Consider the following 26,058-nt stretch of genomic DNA (forward strand, 5'->3'; position numbering starts at 1 on the left):
TGCATGGGCACGGCGCAGCTCGCGCTCCCGGCTGCTCCCCAGCCTCCACGGCGGAGCGGCGGTGCATGGGCACGGCGCAGCTCGCGCTCCCGGCTGCTCCCCAGCTGCAGCGGTGGAGCGGCGGTGCATGGGAACGGCGCAGCTCGCGCTCCCGGCTGCTCCCCAGCTGCAGCGGTGGAGCGGCGGTGCATGGGCACGGCGCAGCTCGCGCTCCCGGCTGCTCCCCAGCTGCAGCGGTGGAGCGGCGGTGCATGGGAACGGCGCAGCTCGCGCTCCCGGCTGCTACCCAGCTGCAGCGGTGGAGCGGCGGTGCATGGGCACGGCGCAGCTCGCGCTCCCGGCTGCTCCCCAGCCGCCGCGGCGGAGCGGCGGTGCATGGGCACGGCGCAGCTCGCGCTCCCGGCTGCTCCCCAGCTGCAGCGGCAGAGCGGCGGTGCATGGGCACGGCGCAGCTCGCGCTCCCGGCTGCTCCCCAGCCGCCGCGGCGGAGCGGCGGTGCATGGGCACGGCGCAGCTCGCGCTCCCGGCTGCTCCCCAGCCACCACGGCGGAGCGGCGGTGCATGGGCACGGCGCAGCTCGCGCTCCCGGCTGCTCCCCAGCTGCAGCGGTGGAGCGGCGGTGCATGGGAACGGCGCAGCTCGCGCTCCCGGCTGCTCCCCAGCTGCAGCGGTGGAGCGGCGGTGCATGGGAACGGCGCAGCTCGCGCTCCCGGCTGCTCCCCAGCTGCAGCGGTGGAGCGGCGGTGCATGGGAACGGCGCAGCTCGCGCTCCCGGCTGCTCCCCAGCTGCAGCGGCGGAGCGGCGGTGCATGGGCACGGCGCAGCTCGCGCTCCCGGCTGCTCCCCAGCCGCCGCGGCGGAGCGGCGGTGCATGGGCACGGCGCAGCTCGCGCTCCCGGCTGCTCCCCAGCTGCAGCGGCGGAGCGGCGGTGCATGGGCACGGCGCAGCTCGCACTCCCGCCTGCTCCCCAGCCACCACGGCGGAGCGGCGGTGCATGGGCACGGCGCAGCTCGCGCTCCCGGCTGCTCCCCAGCTGCAGCGGCAGAGCGGCGGTGCATGGGCACGGCGCAGCTCGCGCTCCCGGCTGCTCCCCAGCTGCAGCGGTGGAGGGGCGGTGCATGGGCACGGCGCAGCTCGCGCTCCCGGCTGCTCCCCAGCTGCAGCGGTGGAGCGGCGGTGCATGGGCACGGCGCAGCTCGCGCTCCCGGCTGCTCCCCAGCTGCAGCGGCGGAGCGGCGGTGCATGGGCACAGCGCAGCACTGCGGCACCCCGGCGCAGCCACCTTGCGCGTGGCTCGGCAGTGCCTGGAGGACGGCACGGAGGCGGGGGGGGCCCTCCCGTGCTCTTCCTCCACCGGGTGCCTTCTGCCCGCTGCGAGGCGAACCAGGCGTGCCTCAGCACCTGCGTCCCCCGCGGCCCAGCACAACCCCACGCGAGCCCAGGCCCCATCACCCAGCCCGGCTGCCGGTGTGCGGCTTTGGCCAGGCGCTGCCCCAGCTGCCCCACCCCTCCGATGGGAGAAGGACACCCCAGCGCCCAGCGTGCTCCTCTCGTGTTCTCGCCATCCTGCCGTGTGAAACTCCTGGAAACCTATCCCACACCGGCGGCTGCTGGAAACTGGAAAACCAGCTGAGGAGCAATGTTTGTCACCTCTTCCCACGTCAGCACAACCTTTCGCATCTCCTGCCTCCCTTAAGAGCCACCCGCGGGCAGTGGAGCGGTCCCGATGCCTGCGCAGCGTGGAGGACGCGGTGGTACTCACTCTCAGGTTGTTCTCCCGCTCCAGGACAATCACTCTCCGATTGACCGTGTGCAGCAGCCGGTCCAGAATCAGCTGAATGTGCTTCTTCACCTTCACCTGAAAGGCACGGCGCGTTAGGGCCAGCCCCAGAGGTGCACTGCAGACAGGTCCTGCCGCCCAGGACCTGGTGCTGCCGCCCAGGACCTGGTGCTGCCTTGCACGACGCAGAGAGGGAGGCCGCTGGCAGGCAGCCACGCGTGGCCAGCACCACGGTGACCTGCACGGCCACGCAGCCCAGCACTGCAAACGGGAATGGCCCCAGGCAGCACGAGAGCTGTCGCACAGTCCCAGATGGCTGCAGCTGCAGCTGCAGGGGAGCTCAGCCCCCCTCCTTGCCCTCCTGGAGCTGGTGACCTGGGCACATGCTGGTGACTCTCCCTCCTGAGCCGCAGCCTATGAGACCGGCACCACCAGCACTGTAGGAATTCACAGAATTACTGCAGCTAATGAAGAAGAGTAACAGGCAAGGGAGTTGCAAAATCTTTCTAGTTATTTTTAGAATGGGGCTTGGGAGTCTTCACAGTGTCTTACTGACCAACAGTAACACAGATTCAAGTAGAAAGGCTTTATGACACCGTCCCCCTGGTAATACCCTGCCTTTGCTAGCATAGACAGTCTGTGCACAAACGCTGCCCTCCTGCGCCCTGTGACTGTGAGCACCCTGACTGTCCTCTCCTCAGGGGCTACTTGAGGTTAAAGTATTAAGGCCCAAACAAGACATCTCAGCCATAATTTCCAAGCTCTCCTTTCTGCTCCCTGGGCTTCCTAGTTCCATGGAAATTGAGAAAACCAAGCCCACCTGGCCTTCTCTCCCACCCAGACCTTGGCAGCATACTGTTAATTTATTCAGCTTCCATAATGCTGTGCTGTAGTTATGACATCTGGGCTGTCCAAGTAGTCCTAGCAAGTGATCATAAAATACAGCCCCAGCTCTAGGGAAAACAGAAACTCAAGGCTTCTTGAACCAAGACTTCAGCTGACCAGTCGCCAATACATAAACTACCTCTCCTACACTGGATGCTTCTTTTCACTCCTCCATCCACCCATCAGCTCCCATTGAATCCTCTCTATTCAACATTCTCTTGGACCGCCTGGACTTCCAAACCCCACAGCTGTAGAAACATGCTTTGATTTAAGGATTTCAGGAACACTGAGATCCCAGACAGCACACAGAAATCCTAACCGCCACCTTTGCCTGGGAAATCCTGTCTCCATGTACAGAGGAGCCTTCCACGCCTTCAGCAACCTTTCCGTGGCCAGTAAGTCTTTTACATGCTCAGCACACAAATCTCTTTTCACATCTTCCCAGCTGCAGCCCTCACTGTCCACAAGAAGTGCATCAGCCCCCATGCAGGGAAGCTAAGGCAGTAAAACCCATGAGCAACCACAGTCGTCTTCCCTCTTCCTACCTAAGCATGGCTGAATGAGGACGGCAGACCATGACATGCTGCAACATTCAGCTTCATCTCTGACTTAAAATAAGTTAATTGCCCCCTGGCTTCTATTACCAAACCTCCTAGTCAAGTATTCGGTCATCTTCTCTCTGCCACCTTTAGGCTTTTCTGTTTCTGAAAACATTTGTTTTCTTCCCTCAGTCAAAAACTGTAGTGATGAGATTTTCTGTAGAAAATCCCAGATTGGTATTCACATCTCAGGTATGCCTGGAATAAAGCAGTGCAGGCTGGCTGCCAGGGAAGCACCACGGTTAGTCTGTTTATTCTGCTGTCTGCAGAAGGTCTACCTCTCAAGAGCTGATCTGCTGCTTTGATAACGAGACGTGTCAAAGCGGGACAGCTGCCATGACAGCAGTCACCAAATTAAGTGCAAGTCTCGGCTATATCTGTCTGAGGGGTACAACGGCTCTGCTACTAAGTTCACTAAACACTGCTTCTGTGCAAGTTGCAGGAGAAATCTTTCGTCCTTGGGAGCAGGCTGCATGCTGCAGAAAAGGGTAAGGAGATTGGCAGAGACAGCAGTGACTTTGTGGTTGTCTTTGCCCAGTGTGCACCACAGCGGGCTCTACAGGCAGCGTATGCACACAATTTATGACTACCCGTCTTTTCAGGACTGCAAGCAAAGAGTAAGATTTTTGAAATAAACTACGCATGGAAGGGACAATTTTTAATTTCCCTATTTCTGGCAGGAGTGATCGCCCAGGAAGGACATTTTCACAGGCCGGTGGACCAGTGAACAAGCTGAGGTGAGGAGAAAAGAGCATCCGCTCTTCAGTGTTAGCATTTATACACATCTGCCGTGTGAGAGTAGGTGTGGAGGATACTAATAGCAACAAAAACAAGCTATAATTCTAGTGATATGTCTGGGCATTTACTATTTCCCATCTCTAAGTTGTAAAGTATACCAATGATCTTTCCATAAACAGGAAAAAGTCTAACACCTAGAGTCCGAAACATAACCTAATTAAAGCATACGGTAAGACTAAATCAAGAAAGCTTTGAGTATAGGAGGAAAAGACATGACCCAGCTTCCCACACTCTGCAGTAGTGTTTCTGTGCCACATCAGATGAGAAAGAAGGACGATCCCGCCAGGCAGGGGGGTCACCAGGGAGTCGTGCAAGCAGCTGTGCTGGGCCTGTGACTTTCCACGTAGTCACCTAAGCCTGAGGCTACTGAAAGCAAGGACCGCGGAAGTCCCTTAGTCACAAACTCTGGGAGGTGAGAACATGTCCTGGAGGAGCACCACGTGCGCACGTGCCCTATTTCTGTACGCTGCTTCAGGTGCCTCCTCTTGGGCCCTTCTGAGACAGTACAGGACCAAGGGGACCTTCATTCCCACCCACCAGGGCTGGTCTATGTTCCTAGGAAAGAGATCCAAGAAGAAACTAGGAGAAGAATGTAGGTATTGGGCAGAAATAAAAAATGACCCTGAGTGACCACTCTGGAAGGCGCCAGCAGGCATCTTCGACACGGAGAGGATGACTGCGGCAGTCACCAGGCTAAATCTGCCTGAGAGAGAGGCCTTATTTTGCCGCATCCAGGTAAGCACAGCTGTTGGCCGAGCATTTTGGGCTCAACCAACACACCAGCCCAAGCAGCTGATGATGCTGGGGGCAGGAGCCTGCAAGCAAAGCCACGAACATAAGCCAAAGCTTCAGGCAGCAGTCCAGGTGGTAGCAAGCGGTTTGTAGCCACGGGGAGAAGCGGGAGAGCCTCGCCGCAGCCAGTGCCTGACTCCTTCTTCCCTTCTGCCGCGCTCCCGAGCCCACCAAGGGGTACTCACCAGCTCTGCGTCACCGAGCTCCCTGCGCCGCCCCTCGCCTCCACTGCACTGCCTGCTCTGCTCCTCTGCTCTCTGCAGAAAACAAAATCGCAGAAAATGCCCCGAGAAGTCAGGCTAAAATCCAGACAGGACACATTTCCACCAGAGGCTATCTGAAGGACAAGGCAGTGGTTACCACGTGCGTTCCCTTCTGCCAACAAGTTCTGAACACAGTGCCTAGCACCCTCTGGTCTCCAGAGGAGAAACGCCGTTCCTTGCTGTTGGTGTGGGTGGAGCGCTCTGCTTCAGGCTGCAGAGACAGGGACCACACGTTTGCACGGGGATTTCAGCAAACCCTTTTTCCTCTCTTCCACAGGCTACTTCGCACATTTATGTGGAAAGCTACCTGCAGTAGAGACTGCATCTTACTTGATGCCTGGCCCACTGAGCCCTACGTTTCAGCTGGACCTGTAGATTACTGTAACTCAAATACCGACAAACAAGTAGCATTGGTTCTATTTCCTTGATTTTGCACACCATAGCAGCTTGGAGGCTTCTTGGCAAACTGGCAGGGAAGGGCTTCACCATCTGTGGTTCACAGCCATGGCAAAGCGAGGCGCTTCCCACCTGAGCGCAGGACCCCTGTGCCTCCACCTCCCGGGGCAGCCCAGGCCACCGGCAGCTCACCTGTGGGATGCTCGCCTGGACTGCCATCTCACGGGGCTTTGGCTCACATTTGATGGCTGTAATTTTTAACTGGAGAAGGTAACACTTCGCCAGTGCCATCAAGAGTCACTTTCTGCCCAGTCCTCTTTCTCTGAGATTTGCAGAGCAAGAAGACCATGAGGCACAGCCATGATCACATGCGCTTGCTGTTACATCAATATTGTTCCTTAGCTTGATGGCCTCTTCCCCCAGCTTACACAGATTGATGTGAACTGGCCATAGGCTGAATAAGGTTGGAAACCAGAAGGTTTTTATATGAGCCTGGGCAGGCTCCTGCTAGGACCAGTGGGTGCCAAAAACCCTGTTCCACTTAGGGTGAGGCACGATCAGTCTGAAACATATCACGGCTGTGACCAGACTCAGTAATTTGGTGTGTCCTTCCCATTTCCGTGTTTCCAGGTTTTCCCTTGCAAGTGAGTTTTGTGCTTAGCCCTGCTCGAATATATTTAGTCAGATAATTTCCAAGGCCATTGGAAATTGCTGGAAAGGGAATAGGAACCAGCAGAGAAGACGGGCTTTACCTTCTGGGCTTTGTACAGCACCTCCAGGATATTGCTGAGCAGCTCGACGCAGGCGTCTTCCTCCTCTCCCTTCTCAATCAGCTCCTGGAGCATGGGCACGGCTGAGTGCAGCAGCATCTCCCGGCACTCTGTCGGGGCAGATGGAGAGGCACAAGGCTTCATGGACAGTACCAGCACCTCCCAGTGTGGGGAAGGGCTGGCAGGAACGGTCTAGCAGGACAGGCGGTGTGACGGTCTATTCTGCATGCTGGCCTCTCATAGCCATGAAGTTTACAACTTCCTCCTCCACTAGAGCAGATCTTTTTTTTTTTTTTCTTTTCTTTTTTTTTTTTTTTTTTTTAGAAAAACATTAAGTCTTAATGGAAAAGTTCTTAAGCAGAGAATTTATCACACTTTCTATTACACAGCTACTTACTCTCTCTGCTAAAATAAAATGCTAGCCAGATGACACAGGGACAGTAGCAGAAACCTTCCCACGGGTGCTCTGTGCGATCCCTCCAGCAGATACTGCAGTGATTAAAGTGCCCCATGAGGACCAGGGCCTGCAAACACGAGGCTTCTTCCAGCTGTCGGAGGAAGGCCTCGTCCCTGAAGACCAGGCAGTGGGCAGCAGGCGCCCACGACTACATCAGCCACGCTGATCTGCCCCGGTCCCGACCTGTGGGCTCTCAGCCGGCCCCAGGTGGAGGTCCCTGCATTCCCGCTGCTCTCTCACATCAAGGGCAGCTCCTCCTCCTCCTCGATCCCAGTTAGTCCTGTGTTCACCAAACCCACGGCAGCGCTCCAGCTGTGCAAGCTGTGTGCCTGAGCCCGTGCCTGAGCCCAAAGCAGCTCAAACCTATGTCCCATCTCTCACCGCAGCGCCCCAGCCACTTGCACACCAGCTATTCGAGGAGGACGCTCTCCGCTCCAGCGAGCAGCTCTTGGCGTGTCACCAAGAGAGAAACACAATGCACAATGCAAAAGGTGCCGGATTTCCTTGCAGGAAGGACGGGCACGTGCCCCCCGCTCGCCGCGCTGCAGCCAGGCTCGCCGCTCCTCGCCGGGTGCACAAGGCTCCGTCCGCGGGGTGCCGCGGGGCACGGGGCCTCGGCGCGAGGGGCGGCCCAGGGCGCAGGAGCGAGAAGCTTTGCCCGAGGAGCCACAGATGCTCTCTGGGCAGGGCGGGCAGGCACGGCGCCGCAGGGCTGGCACAGCGCCGGCCGGGAGCCGGGAGCCGGGAGCCGGGAGCCGGGAGCCGCCACCGGGCGAGAGCGCGCCCGGGACCGCAGCCGTCTGCACAGCGGAGCCCGCGGCGGCGCAGTCCCGCCACCCGCCTGCTCGATGGCGGGTTTTGCCGTATGTTCCTGGTGCCTGCTCCTAAAAACTCGCTCGGGCAGAGGTACCAGACCATTCCTGCTCTTGCTGGCAGCTCTCCGGCGCTAACCAGAGCTCCCTGCTGCAGTTTAGGCCCGTAGCTCCCGGTGCGGTTCCCAGGGACAGCCCAGCCCGCTCCCTCCTCTGCGAATATGCCACTTAAGATACTTGGGGGCTTATCCCGTCTCTCTCCAGCATGGCCCCAAGCCTGTCAATCACTTCTTTCACCTCCCGTCTTCCAACCCTGGGTCTGCTCACCGCTGTCCTCCAGCCTCCGGCCGCTCTCCCGCGGCGCCTGGAGCCGCCCGGCCGCAGCGCCGCCGGTGCCGAGCACCCGGCCCTTCCCGCAGCGCTGCTGCCCGCTGCTCCCCTCTTGACTCCCCTCAGTCGATTGCTTTTACATAAGCATCTGCCCTAAGGTTATTTTAAATTCTGAACCTGTCTTCCAGCGTGTTTACAGTCCCTTCTGCCTTGGTAGGCAAAAATTTAATTAGCCTACTTTTTTTTTTCATAATATAAATTAGCTGCTAAAAATACCGAATAGTACTAGGCTCGGGACAGACCTGGGGAATCCTATTCAGCATGTCCTTCCAGTTCGACAGCAGATCACCAGCAAGCTCTCTCTGAACATCACTCCTGAAACATTTCCACACCCACTGCACATTATTTCATCCAGCTTGTATCTCCTCTTGCAACCTGACAGTACTTAACACGGCAAGAGAAGCTGACTAAAGCAGCGACGGCTGCACACTAGCAAAGGGCTCGGTAACACCGAACTTGTAGTGTGCGTGGTAAGAGATTGCCTCTTTCTGCAGCTCTGACTCCCAGAAGTGCCTGTGTCACCCAAACATCAGCAAAAAGGCAGCAGCTGGGCGCGAAACCGCTGCAGGAACCCACGGGCGCTGTGCCCCGGCACTGCCTCCCAGGCGCCTTCCTCCGCGGGAAAGCTCCGCGCTCCGCCGGGCTGCGGGGCTCCAGCACGTGCCGCTTCTTACCGAAGGACTGGAAGATCCTGCTGTTGACTATGTCCGTGAGGGACTGCAGTTTCTGCTTCAGCAGGCGTTGCGGAGGCAAGTTCCCGACGAAATCCCGCAGCAAGCCCCTGCGATCCAGACAAAAGAGGGCTCAGGACTGCCACGAACCGCGGACACTCAGCAATCCCTACCGTTTGCAACCCCTTTCCTCTCAGAGAAAAAAGTCACGTAGAGGGCGGGGGGGTGGGAGCAGGGCGCTGATGGTGTTTTGGCCAGGACGGCGCTGGTGGGAGGGGAGCACTCGAAGCCGCAGCGCGGTGGAGGGCTGCCAGCGCGAACGGCCCCGTCAGATGAAACCACGAGGCAGTCGCGTTGCCCCTTCCCGCAGCAGATGGCTGCGTGGTGATGATGCCCTCGTAGAAGCCCCTGTGAATTTTGCATAAATTCCTGAAAAAGACCCATTTGGGGCTGATGTTTTCCAGGCTCAACCTCTGCCCAAAGTGCAGGCTACCAAAAACATTGAACAAAATCCTTCCGTATTTTTGCATTAAGAAAGAGGTGAGAAGACGCTTTCTACGCATCAGAAAAACCAGTCCCGCTTTTCTGAGCAGCAGCTCTTACAACGAGCTGAACCGGCCCCCCCGGTCCTTTGGGTGGCAGCTCCGTCCGAGATGAAATCCAGCCCGAGACCGAAACTGTCCCACGGAGCTGCCCCGTTTGTGCACCCGGAGGCTGAACCCGGCGACTCTGGGGCGCGGGTCCCTCTCTGCCGTGTTTCACCTTCCCCGGGCCGGCAGAGCCCGCGCGGAGGAGGGCAGCGGCTGCTCCGGCTGCCGTCCCCCAGCCCGGACCCCGCACGCAGGGCTGCCCCTCCGGCAGTGCCTCGACCCGCGCCGGCAGTGCCGGGGCCAGGAAGAGCCCGCGGCCGGGCGCAGGCGCCAGGGCTCAGCCAGGAGCTGCCAGGGGGCCAGAGCAGAGCTCTTACCCCAGCACGGATGAGTCGAAGATCCCAAACACGTCCTCGAGGATCGAAGGCAGGTATTTCAGGGCTGCTCCCTGCAAACGGAGAGGAGTGCTGACTCCGAGCAGCACCCGGGTCCCGCCGGGCTGCCCGCTCCCGCGCCGCGAGCTTCGCGTCCCACTTGGCCGCCGGCTGCCGTCCTCCACAAAGGACCATCAACCAGGACCAGCCCTTCCTCACGGGCCACCAGCGCTGCGCCGAGCACCCAAAACCTTCATGATAATATCCCTGCAGCGCTGTATGCAAGAACAGCTGTTTCCAGTTTCCACCCCAAAACCACGGGCGTTCCCACGGCGTGAACGTTCACACACGTGTCCCTCACCGGGATCGCGTTCAAAACCTCGCGGTGCCACTCGTGGCCCCGGCGGGAGGGCGGGCGCCTGTGCGCCCAGCACCCCTGCGCAGAGGCTGGGGACACTTAGCTCGTTCTTCGGAAGAGCAAACACACCGGCCCCTCGCAAGCCGCAAATCTGCTGCATCCAGATCTGCTGCGTTATCTTTACGGCTTGGTTTAGGTAGTACGAACAGGCTGCTGAGCTCTGCTCGTCCCTGGCCTGCTCTGGATATCTGGTGTTTCAGGCTTCCCTGGTCTTTGACACATCCTGGAAGCGGAGACTGGGACTTCCCTAGGGGCCCAGGGCTTTGGCCACCCACGTGTTGGAGATGGTATTGGGCACAGTTTGGATCTTTAGCAGCTGCGCTTTAGTAAGGTTCAGTTCCTACAGATTTGTACAAGTTTGGCCTCTACGTAATTCAGTCCAGCAATTTTTACCCAGTGATCTCCACATCAAGCCCACAGTTTTTCTCCGAGTTACAGTAAGAGTTGTAGAAAACTGAGGCTATTACAAATTTACATAGCTCTAAGAAAGCACCTCGATAAATTAATGTCAGAAACCCCCCCCCCCAAGAGCAGTAAACGTAAGGATTACTGTCGCAGCCTTGGGACCTCCCTGACCCGCTGCTTTGCTGGAGGCCGGGAGCGCAGGGAGCAGGGGAGCGCTCGCCCCGCTCCCGCGCTGCCCCCTCTGCACCCTCCGCGTGGGCGGGTGACGGCCAGACGGGCCCCGCCTGGGCCGGACGGCTGCACCCCGCGGCGCCCGGCCGCGGCTGGGAACCGGCGGGGAGGGACCCGCCTGCCGGGAGCAGGCTCCCCCGCGGGGTGCCCGGCGCCGCGGCGCGCGGTCCCGTCCCGCGGCCCCGTCCCGCCGCCGACTGCGCCGCCACGCTGCTCGCGAACGTGCCGGAGCTTCCGAGCCCGGGGCTCGTTCCTCTGGGACCCGAAGGAGATAACCCAGCGTGACGGCTCCCCACTCACAGTTACGTTTTTTCAGAACTAAGAAGATCTATATTAAGAAGATTAAACAGTAGTTATTTTATTGAACTTCTACAGTGCTAATTTTAAATCAGAATATTGTATCAAGTCAGACAGTTGTTAAAGTCCTGTGTATTATGCCAGTTATCTTTCTCAGTCACCGTCACAACTTCAGAAAAAGTAGCAGCTAAATTTGATTTTTTTATTGAACTCCATGCTTAGTAAAGCTGGAGTGATTAACATTAATTATACTGCCACCCTTTAATTCTTTGCTAATTGCATCCTTTCCGTGACTGAGCCGGGATCAATGGTCAGCTTATTTGGTCTACAGTTAGCAAGGTCGACTTATTCACCCTTTAAAGGATGAGATCATACTGGAATTCTTTACATTCCTCAAGATTTCTCTAGTGTAACAAGGCTTCTTAAACATCAGCATCTACGGCTCAGAAACGATTTCTTCCAGAAGCTGGTTCTGTTTTTCATTTTAAGTGCTGAAGTAAATTGCCTAGACTTGCAGATTTGAAAATATATTCCTTTTACCATTGAGGATTAACCCCTTCTACTGATTTTTCATAGCAAAAGTATGTCAGCTTGACCATGAAGTACAAAATACAATGTGTGATTTCTTTCAAAGTATAGAACAGAAATATTTGTTCAAGCCAACCCTCCTCTCTGTGTCACTGATGATGTTTTGTCATACTGGAAGTGTTACAAAGCTGGATAACTGCTGGGCGTTCGCTGGGGGCCAAGAACGGTGAGGCTTGATCACTGCAGAGGTCTGCAGACCAAGGACAGGCAATGAGACCCTGTGACCAGCACAGATGTCTGTATCTACATGCACGTCACCGTGATCTTCATGCTTGCCTGGTATGAGTTACAGGTTGGCTCATAAAACCCATGTTTTGAGGGCCACAAAGGAAAAGTCGGAGCCAATTTAGAGAAGCTCTTAGGTGCAAACATACACGTGTCCCTGTCATGTAAATGGAGTCCACTGAGTTCGCAGAATCACAGAAGGGTTAAGGTTGGAAGGGACCTCTGGAGGTCATCTAGTCCAACCTCCCTGCTCAGCAGGGTCACTTAGAACATGGTAGACAGGGTTGCATCCAGGTGGGCCTTGAAGATCTCCAGACAAGGAGACTCCACAACCTGTGGATGGGCAACCTGTTCCAGTGCTCCATCACTCTCACTGTTCTCTGTATCCTTTGTCACAGGGCACCCATCCCATTCAGCAGCAGGTGAACTGGGCTGTAAAATGCAAATGTAAAGGCAAATATTCATTGTGGCCACATAAGGTTTGGGCTGCGTCCTCCACTCAACCTCTTTGAGCTGCAGATGAGCCTGTGCACCTCATTCAGATCCATGTTGAAGGAGGACGGAAGGAATTGGGTTCTCTTTCATATGGTATTAGCAGGGGGAAGCACGCATCCATTACAAACAGTAAGCTGATTGAGCAGTCTACCTGGGGGCACCCACCTGCAGGCAGGGTATCTCCAGGCACTGGATTCAGCTGTTGGAGCCAGTTCAGCTCCCATGAAGCAAAAACCCATGCTGGGAAGCTGCTCTGCTCTGTTCTTCCTTGCTTAGCAACAATGAGCCCTAGATGTTGGCAGTTAGGAGCTCAGTTCCACCTCAAAATTCAACTTTCTTAGGTGCAGAGAAAATTAGGGCTCCAGAAGCAAAGCAGTGGGATGAGCAAAGCTCTTCTCAAGGGCTCTCTTGCTATTAAAGAGAGCAGTTGCAGGCAAAAGCACTTCTGTCTCCTGGCTGGAGAGCAGCAAGGCAGCTGCATGCAGAGAGTCGGTAGCCTTCCACCTCCTTTCACATCAAAGGCACACCCCAAATCACAGGACTTGTTAGGGAAGCTGGAGATGTTTGGCTGAAGAGCGGTTTCCACTCTCTGACCCAGAACCATGCCACAGGTTCATCCCTGGCCCCATTCTGATTTTAGCTCAGAGAAGCAGACCTGAACTATGCAGTTACAAGACACTCAGCCTCCTTCCATGGCACAGAGTAGTCAAATAGTACAAAGCCCCACAGCATGAAGCACTCCAACAAAGGACTGGCTTTCTCCATGAAACAGGTGGCCTTCTCGAGACTGTTCCAGCTAACAAGCTATTATCAACTCTGTCTTGGTCTAATCAGAGAATTGCAGCTTTACAAAAAAAAAAGGGGGGGGGCAAAACTAGGTGAAACTGCAATACACCAATCACTAACAGATCTTTTGGGTATCACCTTCAGCTCCCAGATGGGAGATGGTCATCTCAGGTTTAGGATCCACCAGCTGGAGTTGGAGGGGGTCTGCAAGCTCTGTACAGCAGCTGCAAAACCCACATGCAAGAATAAGAAAAAAATATGTTTTCTCCTTAGAGTATCTGCTCAACATGTTAAAAATACACCATCAAAGAATGAAGAGTTGGAGTCCAGCAGGAACCAGTGTGGGACACAACACAACAACTGTGAACAGGGTAAGCCAAGCTCAGGAAACAAGCCAAGGATCCCAATAGATGAGACAGCAATGTGTAAGCCTTGTGCAAGGCTTGGCAGAGGAGCAAGAAGTGGGAGCATGAGGCTGGGCATGTGGACCAAGGCTGAGAGAGGAAGTGCACAGGATCTTGCTGGGTTAGCAAACATGGAGTGGTGCTTTCCCAGCCTCCAGCAAACTGCATATCAGGGCCTCTTGAGTCAGAAATACCCTTATATTTAAATAACCTTGGATGGATTTTTCTTCCACAGATCTGTACAGCTGTCGTTGAACTGGTGGAGTTACAGGCAGCTGCAAGAAGTTCTACACACCTCACCACCACACGAAGAATCACCTCCTTTTGTTTGTTCTGAGACCAGGAACAATTCCCTGTTCCCTTCTCCAGTCACAATGAACCTACAGTTCTCTGTCCTGTCTACCTACCCGTCTCTTTTCCAGGGGAAGAGGTCTGACCCAGACAGGTGATCCGCGTGAAAGCTGCCCCAGACTTTTGTTGGGGCTGCTCCAGACTGATGCTGTGCACACTCAGCGGAGGAGAGCAGACTGCACGTGACAGTAGGACACAGGTGCACCACGGATTTACATTGTGGCAAAGGATATTTTCTGTTTTCTTCTTGATTCCTTTCCTAATAATTCGCAACTTTTAGTGAGCTTTTTCTGATCAGTGCTAAGCACTGAGCTGATGTTGCCATAGCACTATCCGTTATATTCCCAGGTCTCATCCATGGTGTTAGTCAGCCAAGAGCCCATCATCATGCATTTAAAGTTAAGGCGGTTTTTGCTTTTAAAACCACTTTCTGATTTTCACTTCTGTGCTGAATAATCATCTGGGCATTCTGTCACCCAGCAAAACATTTTTGCCAGTGACCTTGAGAGAAACCTCATTACTGATAATGTTTGCAGATCACACAACAACAGAGTTAGCAGTTAGCAATGAGGAGGATGAATTACTGCAAGGAAGAGACCTGGATGACACACCACGCTTGATGCAAGTAAACACTACATATTGCAAGGCGGCTAAGTGCAAAGCCATGCATTTAGAAATAATAAATACAGGCTACATTTACAAAATTGAGAACTTCTAAGTTGGCAACCAATGACTGAAAATGACCTGGGGGCCCTGGTGGGACGTCAATATAAGATCAACAGTGATGTTGCCCAGCTCTGATTACAAGCCATCCTTGCCATCCTCTAAGGAGCCATCGCAAAGTCCGCAGGCAGTGACAAGATTTGAGTCAAAGCATGCACACCTCCAGACTGCTCAGAGGAGACACGGGTAGATGGAAAGTTTTGGGGAAGGATCACGTCCTGCTACTACAAAATAACACAGCACAGATGTGCAACGCAGGCTGAGCTGTGCCCAGGCAGGACTTTGCAGAAAGTATTACCACAGCATCTACACCTACCTGAAACTGTAGCAATATCTTAAGTAGGAACCTGGTATGAGTTCTGAGGAGCACGTTTTCCTTAAAGAAAACAATATAGATTTGCCAAAAGGGCATGAGTCTCTCCTACTCTCTCAACCAAAGCAATAGCAACCAAAAAAGCCTATTTTTATGGGAAAAGCTCCTAGTGGGGAGCTCAGATCTCACTGCAGAATTCAATCTTTATCAGTAGAAAGAGTAGTCAGATTTTAAAAACTTAGCAGGGGTAGATTAAGCAAATTTCTGAAAATAATATGTTTCCAACAGGTCACTTGAGGTAGATGGCACCCCACCAAGTCTATATCACAGAATTAAAGGATTCTGTCCTGAAGGTATAGCAGTACAATCGTACGTGATGGAACACCACCACGTACAATCTTTTAGTCTGCTTTTAAAAGACGTTAGGCTATTACACACACTCACAATGCCTTGAGCACACTGAAAAGAAAGTATTAGTGTTGCAGTACAGAAAAACCATCTTTGTGCGAGCGGTAGCCAATGATTGCCCTGTGACACAGGTTTGTCTGGATTCCTATCAGCGCTGACGTACGTACTAGGTTACCCACAATAACGACAGTCTTGTCTTTTAAAGCAATGCGTCAGCCTCAGAGAACCTCGGGGGCGAAGCACACACTCGTCTACCCAGGCCTTGTCCAGACACCTAGGACAACTTGTCCCAAAACTTCTCTTTTATTCATTCTTGACAGTTGCCCATCTCCTCTCTGACACTTTTGATGGACATCTGGCAGATCCTTCTACACCGTGAGCAGCCCATGGCTATTTTCTGTTATTTTCACTGCTATTCCAAGTCTCAGTAGAAGATCAGCTCCAGCAGTGCCTTTTCTGGTGATGCATGGGCAGATCTTTCTCCTCTGCACGTGGGAGCTAGTCTCTCTAGTCTGTATGCATCTGCAAAGAGTATCTTCTCCAGGCCTGAACCAAGGTCTTGAGTGACACAGAAATCACCCAGGTGGATTTGCATGAGCCTGGTAAAATTGCAGTGAGGTTACCAAAGCACAGAGTTTCCAGAGCAACAGTACTTAGGCGGAAATCAGAATTACGATCAGTATTTACATGGAACAAGTGAACAAGGAGGAAGAGCCCTCTTCTTCATGAGAATAGCCATCACTAGTGATCTTCAAACTACCTTTGTAACTACATTATTTTATAAGACACCACCTAAGGAAGCCATGAAATAAATGCAACACAGAAACAGCAGTCTCTTGTGAAAAAAGGGAAAAAGTTCTCCCACAAGCTGTTTAGCAGCAAAGAACCCTGATTTCTACGATAAAAAGACAGGGAAATCCCTGGGCCCAGAGCACACGGGCAGAGCAGACGTGAACCTTGTCGCAGCTCCGGAAGGACTCTGAGAAGAGCAGCACACAGGCCACACCGAGCCCCCGGGCAAAACACCTGCACGGCAGAGCCTTCTCCACGGAGCTACCTCCTGGCACCGACTGCTGGTGCTGAGCAACGGTTCATGCGGGTACTCAGAGCCCGGCACGCCAGGTCGCACCACAACCATGACCCGTACGCTTGGCTTCTGAAGTCCAGTCCACATTTAGCACCTGTTATTAGCGTAACTGTGTTGGTGGTGCAGCCAGGGGCAGCTCTGCAGCTGTGAACGGGTGTCTCTTCCCTGCACGTGCCCACCCTCCCCCTGAGCCCACGTAAACCCTCTGCACCCACAAAAGCTGTGGGAAAGGAGCTCCCCAGACCTGTAGACCGCTGCGTGGGAAGCCCCATGCCGGCTTGTCTGCAGCCAGGCTGGCAGGGACGACAAGTGGCCCCACCACCATCCACAGACCCGGGCTTGAACACCTCGTCCGGGGAGCGAACCGCCCTGCCGCCCGCCGAACGTGGCCCGAGCTCGCCCTCGGTGCCACACCAAAGCCAGACGTGACTCGGCCCAGAACCCGCCCGCTGGCCGGTCTCTCTAACTAACTCCACAGAACCTACCTGAGGCACCCAGGGTCTCTCCTCAGCTCCCTCCGCCGACAAGGTGCTGCCCTAAGACACCAACTGCACGCGGAAATGGGGGGCCTGGACACCCACTGCACGCGGGAACGCCGGCGCCGCACCCCACGGCCGTGCGTGGGCACCTCGGCACGCAGAGCCCGGGAGCCCCCGCCGCCCACTGCACGCGGGAACGCCGGCGCTGCACCCCGCGGCCGTGCGTGGGCACCTCGGCACGGAGAGCCCGGGAGCCCCCGCCGCCCACTGCACGCGGGAACGCCGGCGCCGCACCCCACGGCCGTGCGTGGGCACCTCGGCACGGAGAGCCCGGGAGCCCCCGCCGCCCACTGCACGCGGGAACGCCGGCGCCGCACCCCACGGCCGTGCGTGGGCACCTCGGCACGCAGAGCCCGGGAGCCCCCGCCGCCCACTGCACGCGGGAACGCCGGCGCCGCACCCCACGGCCGTGCGTGGGCACCTCGGCACGCAGAGCCCGGGAGCCCCCGCCGCCCACTGCACGCGGGAACGCCGGCGCTGCACCCCACGGCCGTGCGTGGGCACCTCGGCACGCAGAGCCCGGGAGCCCCCGCCGCCCACTGCACGCGGGAACGCCGGCGCTGCACCCCGCGGCCGTGCGTGGGCACCTCGGCACGCAGAGCCCGGGAGCCCCCGCCGCCCACTGCACGCGGGAACGCCGGCGCCGCACCCCACGGCCGTGCGTGGGCACCTCGGCACGCAGAGCCCGGGAGCCCCCGCCGCCCACTGCACGCGGGAACGCCGGCGCCGCACCCCACGGCCGTGCGTGGGCACCTCGGCACGGAGAGCCCGGGAGCCCCCGCCGCCCACTGCACGCGGGAACGCCGGCGCCGCACCCCACGGCCGTGCGTGGGCACCTCGGCATGCAGAGCCCGGGAGCCCCCGCCGCCCACTGCACGCGGGAACGCCGGCGCCACACCCCACGGCCGTGCGTGGGCACCTCGGCACGCAGAGCCCGGGAGCCCCCGCCGCCCACTGCACGCGGGAACGCCGGCGCTGCACCCCACGGCCGTGCGTGGGCACCTCGGCACGCAGAGCCCGGGAGCCCCCGCCGCCCACTGCACGCGGGAACGCCGGCGCTGCACCCCGCGGCCGTGCGTGGGCACCTCGGCACGCAGAGCCCGGGAGCCCCCGCCGCCCACTGCACGCGGGAACGCCGGCGCCGCACCCCACGGCCGTGCGTGGGCACCTCGGCACGCAGAGCCCGGGAGCCCCCGCCGCCCACTGCACGCGGGAACGCCGGCGCCGCACCCCACGGCCGTGCGTGGGCACCTCGGCACGGAGAGCCCGGGAGCCCCCGCCGCCCACTGCACGCGGGAACGCCGGCGCCGCACCCCACGGCCGTGCGTGGGCACCTCGGCATGCAGAGCCCGGGAGCCCCCGCCGCCCACTGCACGCGGGAACGCCGGCGCCACACCCCACGGCCGTGCGTGGGCACCTCGGCACGCAGAGCCCGGGAGCCCCCGCCGCCCACTGCACGCGGGAACGCCGGCGCCGCACCCCACGGCCGTGCGTGGGCACCTCGGCACGCAGAGCCCGGGAGCCCCCGCCGCCCACTGCACGCGGGAACGCCGGCGCCGCACCCCACGGCCGTGCGTGGGCACCTCGGCACGGCGCGGTGCGCGTCCACCGGTGCGCTGTGCCGCGTGCCTGGCTCCAGCCCAGGTCCCCCCGCGCGCCGTACCTGGCAGAGCAGCGTGGGCCCCTCCTGCGGGGATCTCATCAGCTGGTTTAGGGCGAGGAAGAAGCGCTGCAGCGACTGCTGGAACTCGGCCGCCTCCTTCCCCTTGTAGAGCCTGCGGAGGACAGGGCGTCACCGCCGGCCTCGAGCGCCGCTCGCCCGGGCTCCTGCCCGGTTTGCGCACCTCCTCGCCGCCTGTTTTGCCCTAGCCGAGCACAGCAGCACGCCACGGCCAGGCTGCTGGGACAAGTCGGAAGCACTGCTCAAGACGGGTACAATCCTCAATATTAAAGGCTATTTGCTCTTTTACACTATTTTATACACTGCATACACATATTCACATATATGTGTATATAAACCTCTTCTATATTATTTTATGTGACTAAAGTCATATCAAAGGAGGCCAACGTCTTCCCAGCTTAGCTGGAAACCTACCGAGTCTCCAGCCGCACCTGGAATTGCATCGTCAGTCACAGAACGAAGCAATGTATTTGGGAAATTTTAGCCGTGAGCCTTGCAATACTGCACAGAAATATTCAAAACAGTTAATGAAATGCAGAATTATAAGACTCACCATAATAACCCATTGTGAAAAATAGGTCATATTTGAGCTAATTTATTCAGTCCATTGATACAGTGTATGAAACAGGGAACCTTACTGGTGAGTGATTTGCAGGTACAGAACGAAGAAAATTTGGAATAAAAAAGTAATCTATCCTTTGGCTGTGGAGACAGACGTATCTTCCAGCTTAACCTGATCTCCACTTGGAGCGCAAGCCTCCACCATGACAAGCAAAACGTCTTTTGTTTTTCAGCTGGGCATATTGTAGTAGAACAAACAAGATTTGTTAATTTTTTCTTACCAGCTATTTTTACTGAACCTAGTTTTTGTAAAGATTTTGCTTCTTTGTTTTATAAACTACAATTGGATGTTCTGCTTTCAAATTCACCCTTCCTCACTGGCAAATGAACCCAAGGGAACATACAAAACACGGATTTGACAGGGAACAAGCCTGTTAATTTGCCTGAGGTGTCTCAGCTGTGCTAAACAAATACACATATTAGACGAGTAACTGCTCATTTACATCTCACGACCAACTTTCAAGCAAAAAGATAGTTTCGATTCACTCACAGTATCTTCCTCCCTCTTATCCAGTAGATAAGAAATTATTAAAAATATAAGATCCCCCAGCAGTTCCCTAGTCCGCCAGCCCTGCTGCTGGGACCGCATGTCCGAGAGGTCGCGGCCTGGGGCTCTGCGTGCGGAGCAGGATTCCCACCACCGCGCAACGCCCGGCGAGCCACCTGCGCCCTGGCGCCTTGCAGAAAACGAGACAGGTGCCCGCACGGTCCTTATTCTCACAACAGCGATACCACGCAATAATCCCCGTTTACTAGAGATTTGTTAGATTTTTTACCTAGTCTCTTCTGTAAAGCAGCTATCCATAACTAAATAGCATGAATTTTTGAGCTCACCTCAGTCTTAAACTCTTACCCACAAAATTCTGTAACTTTACATTAAAGATGGCATACATAAATATTATATATCTTAAAAGCATTAAAAAGAATGCATTGTCAACACTGATTTCTGGACTTTTAAGTAACGCCTTAAATTAGAGCACTGTTAAGCAGTCAGAGCATGCATCTCAGTTAAGATTACTGCTGATTTGCATTACTGCAATAGATGTGGGTCAATATGGTCTTTAATTCATTTCTGACCTGTTGATTTGGAGGGTTTCATCAGGAAAACCTGCCGTAGGAGCCTGTCTCTAAGCCTGGTGCCTCTCGGGTTTACAGACCCTGCGTACGTGGCCCTTCCCCAGCTCTGCAGCTCTTGGGCTCTGACATGCCTCTGAGCTCAGGGGGGCCACGGGAGATCTTTCAAGCGCTGTCAGATAGGCTAGGCAGGAAATTTTCTGACTACCACCACACTAAGCAAACTAGTATGGATGATGATAGAAAAAGCATGATAAAGATGAGTCAATGAGGCTTTTGGAATGGGAGGTCCTGCCTTGTAAACTTCATGGTGCTCTTCTGAAGAAGTCTCCCGCAAAAGCACGGGCAGGGATGGCCCGGTGTGCTAAGCCTTCTGGAGACCCGAGCAGACATTAGCCAAGTCCCTCGCTGAAGAGAGACTCATCAGGAAACTCCATGACCGTGGGCTAAAAGGAGGGTTCCTGCGCGGACGAGTAACTGGTTAGACGGGAGCAGAGGCAGGACGAAAGGTCCCTTCTCACAGAAGAAGAAGTCGCCAAAGTCCCTCGGTGCTGCGGGCCGACCAGGGACAGGCCAACGCATAAAGACCCAGACGAGAGGACGAGCGCGGAGGTGACGGGAGTTTGCGATGGCGCCGGTTTCGGGACGCAGGAGCGGGGCCAGCTGCGAGGTGCTGCGGAAGGACCGGCGGGACGGCAGGACACGGTGCAGACGCGGGTGAGGGAGAGCAAAGCCGTTTTCCCACGCGGATGACGGGCTGGAGCCGGCCGCGCACGGCAGTGCCTCAGGGCTGCGGCAAACCGCTCCAGGAACCTCCCCTCAGCGGCGGCCCAAAAGCAGCACGGGGGCGCGCGAGATGCCAGGCTCAAAACTCCACCGCCCCAGCAGGGCAGCGGCTGGTCGGTTATTCCGGCAGGCTTGAGCACAGCGTTACTGATGCCGCTGCTCCGGATGCGACCGCATTGCAAGCTCGGAGCTTGGAGCGGGCTCCAGCCGGTGGCACGTCCTGCCCTCAAAGGAGCAGGAAGGATCAGAAATGGGGAGCGCCCCCCTCCCACAGGGAGCGCGGGGCCAGCCGCTTCGGTCACCCGCGCAGCAGCCGGGGAGCCTCCTGGGGGGTGCTTGGGCTGCTCCTCTGACTCTGTCTGCAGCATACATAATCAAATAGATACCACACTCTGCAGTAACTTAATTTTAATTACAACCTAATTTCTTTAAATTATAAACTGTGTACAAGATTTAGTACCATTTTAAGCATTTAGAAGATCTGAAGAGTTCATGTTATTCCACTGTTAAGATCACTGAGATAAAGATGAATAAAAATACTAAATGCCTTCAGGGATGCCTCTATTTTAATGTAAACCAATTCATAAGGCTGTTTGCAAATGCTCCATATAATTAATTTTCCTTGCTGAAAGTTTCACAAGCTGGTGAATTTGCTCTACATTTTCCTGGGTAGCAAAGAGGTGTAGACACCTCAGCTAGCGGTGGAGCATCCCCGGTGCCCTGCAGCAACTGCCTGGCCACGGAAGCTGTGATTCGCTAAGGATAAGCGCGAAGTTTTGCCCTCAAAGGAAAAATCCAGGCAAAAGCTCCAGGGCGGGTCGTGCCTGGGTAGGCAAAGGCTCCCGGGGAAAGCTCAAAGCCGCCCCCAGGCCGGCGGCGGGGAAGGGACGCTGCGGGCGCGGCCAGAGCCCCCGGGAAAGGGCCCGGCGGCGGCGCGGCAGCGCCGAGGAGCAGCAGCAAAGAGCGGAAGGACGGGAGCAGGCGGGGGGCGCCGGCCCGGGAGCCGCGACGAGGAGCGCTCGGAGCAGGCGCCGGGCAAAACCCCCGGAGCGCAGCGGCGGCCGCGCAGCGCCGGCCCGTCCGCGGCGGGGGAGGGGGGGAGCGGCGGCGGCGGCGGGCGGCGGCGGCGGCGGCGGCGAGGGGGACGGCGGCGGCGGCGGCAGCGGGGCCGCGGCGGCGGGGGCGGCGAGGGGGACGGCAGCGGCGGCGGTGGGGGGGCCCCGCTCGCGGTGCCTTCGGGAGCGCACCGCGGACGCCCGGGGCGCCCCGGGGCTGGGGGCACCGCGCGGCCTCCACGCGCCCCTTCGGGCCTCGCTGCCTACGGCTCGACGACGGAGCGCGCGGGAAGAGCCCGGCGTTCCCCGACGGCGCCGGCACCGACCCGGAGGGCAGCCGGCGCTGACCTGGCGAGCGCCAGCACTGACCCAGACAGGACCAGACAGGTGACGGCACCGACCCGGACAGGCACCGGCACCGACCCAAATGGGTGCTGGCACCAACCTGGATGGGCGCCAACACCAACCCAAATGGGAACTGGCACCGACCTGGACGGGTGTCGGCACCAACCTGACGGGCACCGGCGCCCCAGCCCAGCACCGCGGGGCAGCAGGAGAGGGGAAGCGATTGCGGTACTCACTGGGCAAAGAGGCGCCTGGAACGGACGATGAATTTGAAGACATACTCCAGGGCCTTGAAGGTGCGTATGAGCGGCTCGCAGGGCTCGCCCTGGCTCACCCTCTCCACGTACTGCGTCAGCACCGAGATCAGCTTCCTGCAGGGCAGCACCAGCAAGTGAGGGGCTCCGGAGCCTCCCACTCCCGGATTTGACCTTCCCTCCTGCGGGGATGGCCGCTCCCGGGCTCCGGAGCCTCCCGCTCCCGGATTCGACCTCCCCTCCTGCTGGGACGGCCGCTCCCGGGCTCCAGAGCCTCCCGCTCCCAGATTTGACCTCCCCTCCTTTGGGGATGGCCGCTCCCGGGCTCCAGAGCCTCCCGCTCCCGGATTCGACCTCCCCTCCTGCGGGGATGGCTGCTCCCGGGCTCAGGAGCCTCCCGCTCCCGGATTTGACCTCCCCTCCTGCGGAGCAGCGGCTCCCGGGCTCCCGCATCCCGACCTCAGGGGCAGCCAGGTCCCGGTCCCGGTCCTCATCCCAGTCCCTGTCCCGGTCCCCGTGCCCGTAGCGCTGCTGGCACCCTGCCAACGCACTTGTAGGCTAGCGTGGCACTGAAGTGCTGCCGGATGTAAGCCTCCAGCACCGCGTTGAAATGCTGGAACTTCCTGTCGGCGACAAGGCCCACGATGAAAACCTGCGGCAGAGGCGGACATTGGGACAGCAGAATGTCGCAGGACACCCAGGGCACAGCCTGGTGCCCACAGACCAAGCCCCGAGCGGCGCTGACATCCCCCGTGGGAGCTGCTGAGCTTGTCCGAACCTCCTGCCGCTAGCCCACCCGCTCCTCTGGGGCAGAGCAGATCTCGGAGGCGCAGATGCACCTCTGGTAATTTTTCTGCTGAATCGGAGCAAAATGCTGGGCTTCCCTTGGCCTGGCCTGGGGAGGGCTGAACGCACCTGAGCAGATGAGGCTGGCGGAAAGCTGGTTGGCAAGTCAGACCCGTGGTGAGAGCAAGGCAGGGGGGACTGGGACCTACTCACCAGGGCATCAAAGACAAGCGTGTCATAGACGTCCGTGTCGGCATTCTCCATCATGATGGAGAACAAGGCATCCAAAGTGTCCTGGAGGAACTGGAGGAGAAGAAAGGGTTGTAAGGGCTTGAGCGTTAACTCCAGCATCATCTCGGGTCCATCTCTGACAGAGGGAAAGATCTGTCTTGGGGGCAGAATTGCCCTCTGTATTATTTTCTCAGCCTGAGGCTCCCAGCCCTGTTCCAGGAGACAACTCTCCAGCTTGATCTGTCCTACAGGGCGTTTGGAGTTCCTCTCCGTGTGTGACCACCATGGCAATGCCACCTGCCCTGCCCTCCGGAGCGGTGACGTCCGTCAGCGCTGAGGGAGCGAGAAAGGCCCAGGCATGGGGACACGGCTGGGGCGAGGCGAAGGGCACGTTCAGGGAAGGGAAAACGTGGAGAGCGAAGGCGCTAGGAGCCGCTCGACGTACCTTGATGACTTCCCCTCCATCCACATGCATCAGGTTCTGGAGGTTTCCAGACAGGAGGTTGGGCTTTGAGCGCCACTTCAGCAGCCCGAGCAGGTTGACTGCGGGGGAAGGAGGGAATGGGTCATCACAGACTTTATTTGCGGCTGAGCGCCTCCCGCGACGCCAGCAGACAGGCTCTACCGTTCCCATCCGCACCGGCCAGGGCAGCTGGTCCTGCTCTGGCAGGAAGCGACCCCAGTGGGAAAGGCTCCGCCGAGGCGCGGGGGCGGCTGCCCCGCTGCTCCCCTGTGGGCTGCAATCACCCCCGACACCTGGGAAAGCGGAGGGGAAGCGGGCGGCCCCCGCAGCTCTGCAGTGCTGAGCACGGCTGGGCGGGTGCTGGCGGTCACTTCCTCTTCGCTCCCTCACGCAGAGAAAGTAACCAAGAAATAAAATTCCAAAAGTCAAATGCGAAGCAGCAGCTTCCTCAAAAGCAGGAGTGTTACGAGTAAACGCAGTCCCCAGCCTGGCACAGGCAACGGCAGCGGCTGGTTTGTGTACCCTGCTCGTGTGTCTCCGAGCCTGGAGCATCACGGTGGTGCGAACTGCCGGGCGCAGACAGCGTCCGGGTTGCACCGATCTTCGTGCAGGAATCGCGGTGTTCCCAGCGCTCGCACGCACCAGCGGGCACTGCTGGCCCCGGCCACGCTGCCAGCCGTCAGCCATCCCTCGCTGCTGCCGCCGGCCATGGGCGCCAACCGCAGCCCTCCCAGCTCGGCCGTGGCTCTGCAAGCTGGGACACGGGTGGTCGTGCCACACCGCCCTGCAGGGCGGCCGCAGCCCGTGGAGCGCGGCCCTGCGGCGCTGCACCAACCAGCGCCGTGCTGCACTGGTCAGCACGGCACATCGTGGCACAGCGCAGCCTCAGCTGGCATGGCACCGTGCAGCACAGCATCGCAGCTGCCAGCATGGCGCAGCATGGCACGGTGCTGCACCAGCGCGGCACGGGACAGCACAGCACCAGCGCAGCACGGCATTGCACCAGCCAGCATGGCACGGCATGGCATGGCATGGTGTGGCACTTCACCAGCTAGCATGGCACAGCATGGACTGGCATGTCATAGCGTGGTGCAGTGTGGCACCGGCTGGCATGGCACAGTGCAGTACCAGCCGGCATGGCACAGCAAGGCATGGTGCTGCACTGGCCGGCACAGCACAGCACGGCATAGCACAGCACTGGCTGGAATGGTTCAGCATGGCTGGCACGGCACAGCGTGGCACAGTGTAGCACCAGCCGGCACGACACGGCACGGCACAGCCCGGAGCAGCCTGAGGCCCAGCATGCTGCAGCTCAGCACGGGAAGCTCTCCAACTTTTTTAATACCAGAAAGCCATAAAGCTCAGCTAAATAAACGATTATTATGGCAGGAGCTGTAATTGTGCTGCAGGAAGAGAATTAACTGAAGCGTTGTGGCCCCAGGCCCTTCTGGCACTGATCCGTAACGGCCCCAGCGCCACCGGCACGGCCGGACGAGGCGCCGCTCGCTGTGCGCCTGGCGGCACGCTGCTGTCCCCGAGCGCTGGGGCCCCTCGCCCGGGCTGCAGCGTCCTCAGCCCCTCGTTAGGAGTCGGCAAAACCAAGGCGAAGCGTTTCGAACCGCCGGCCTCACAGAGAGGGCGCTCCGCGTGGGGACGAGACGGGGGCCGGTGGTGCCCGTGGTGCTCCCCTCCGGCCAGGCACCCTCCCGCTGCCTCGGGCGCGCCTGCCGGATCCGCTCGCCCCGCTGCTGCTACGCAGCAGTTTAGCCATCCGGCCCGTTCACGACGCTATTTCCACGTTTTCCGGTCGTCCACGAAGGACAGGCGCTGCTCTGCCGACCCGTCCGCAGCAGCTCGCGTGCGCGCCGAGAGCGCGACCGCGGCCCCACGCTGCGGCTCCGCGGCTGCCGATCG

General features: G+C 58.1%; 1 protein-coding gene across 1 annotated transcript in view; it reads right to left on the bottom strand.

The window, feature by feature from the left end:
• Positions 1-26,058, bottom strand: part of LOC134139726 (dedicator of cytokinesis protein 2-like) — an 82,851-nt gene that overhangs the window by 43,527 nt on the left and 13,266 nt on the right. Inside the window, exons 19-28 of the mRNA XM_062574463.1 lie at positions 24,127-24,224; positions 23,664-23,753; positions 23,216-23,316; positions 22,647-22,781; positions 18,512-18,623; positions 9,582-9,652; positions 8,618-8,724; positions 6,267-6,394; positions 5,041-5,112; positions 1,764-1,859 (exon numbers count right to left, since the gene is read on the bottom strand). Of these exons, the coding sequence (XP_062430447.1) occupies positions 1,764-1,859; positions 5,041-5,112; positions 6,267-6,394; positions 8,618-8,724; positions 9,582-9,652; positions 18,512-18,623; positions 22,647-22,781; positions 23,216-23,316; positions 23,664-23,753; positions 24,127-24,224 (1,010 nt within the window). The remainder of the gene's footprint in view (positions 1-1,763; positions 1,860-5,040; positions 5,113-6,266; positions 6,395-8,617; positions 8,725-9,581; positions 9,653-18,511; positions 18,624-22,646; positions 22,782-23,215; positions 23,317-23,663; positions 23,754-24,126; positions 24,225-26,058) is intronic.

Source organism: Rhea pennata, chromosome 4, assembly GCF_028389875.1.
Source record: "Rhea pennata isolate bPtePen1 chromosome 4, bPtePen1.pri, whole genome shotgun sequence".
In the NCBI taxonomy this organism is placed as follows: domain Eukaryota; kingdom Metazoa; phylum Chordata; class Aves; order Rheiformes; family Rheidae; genus Rhea; species Rhea pennata.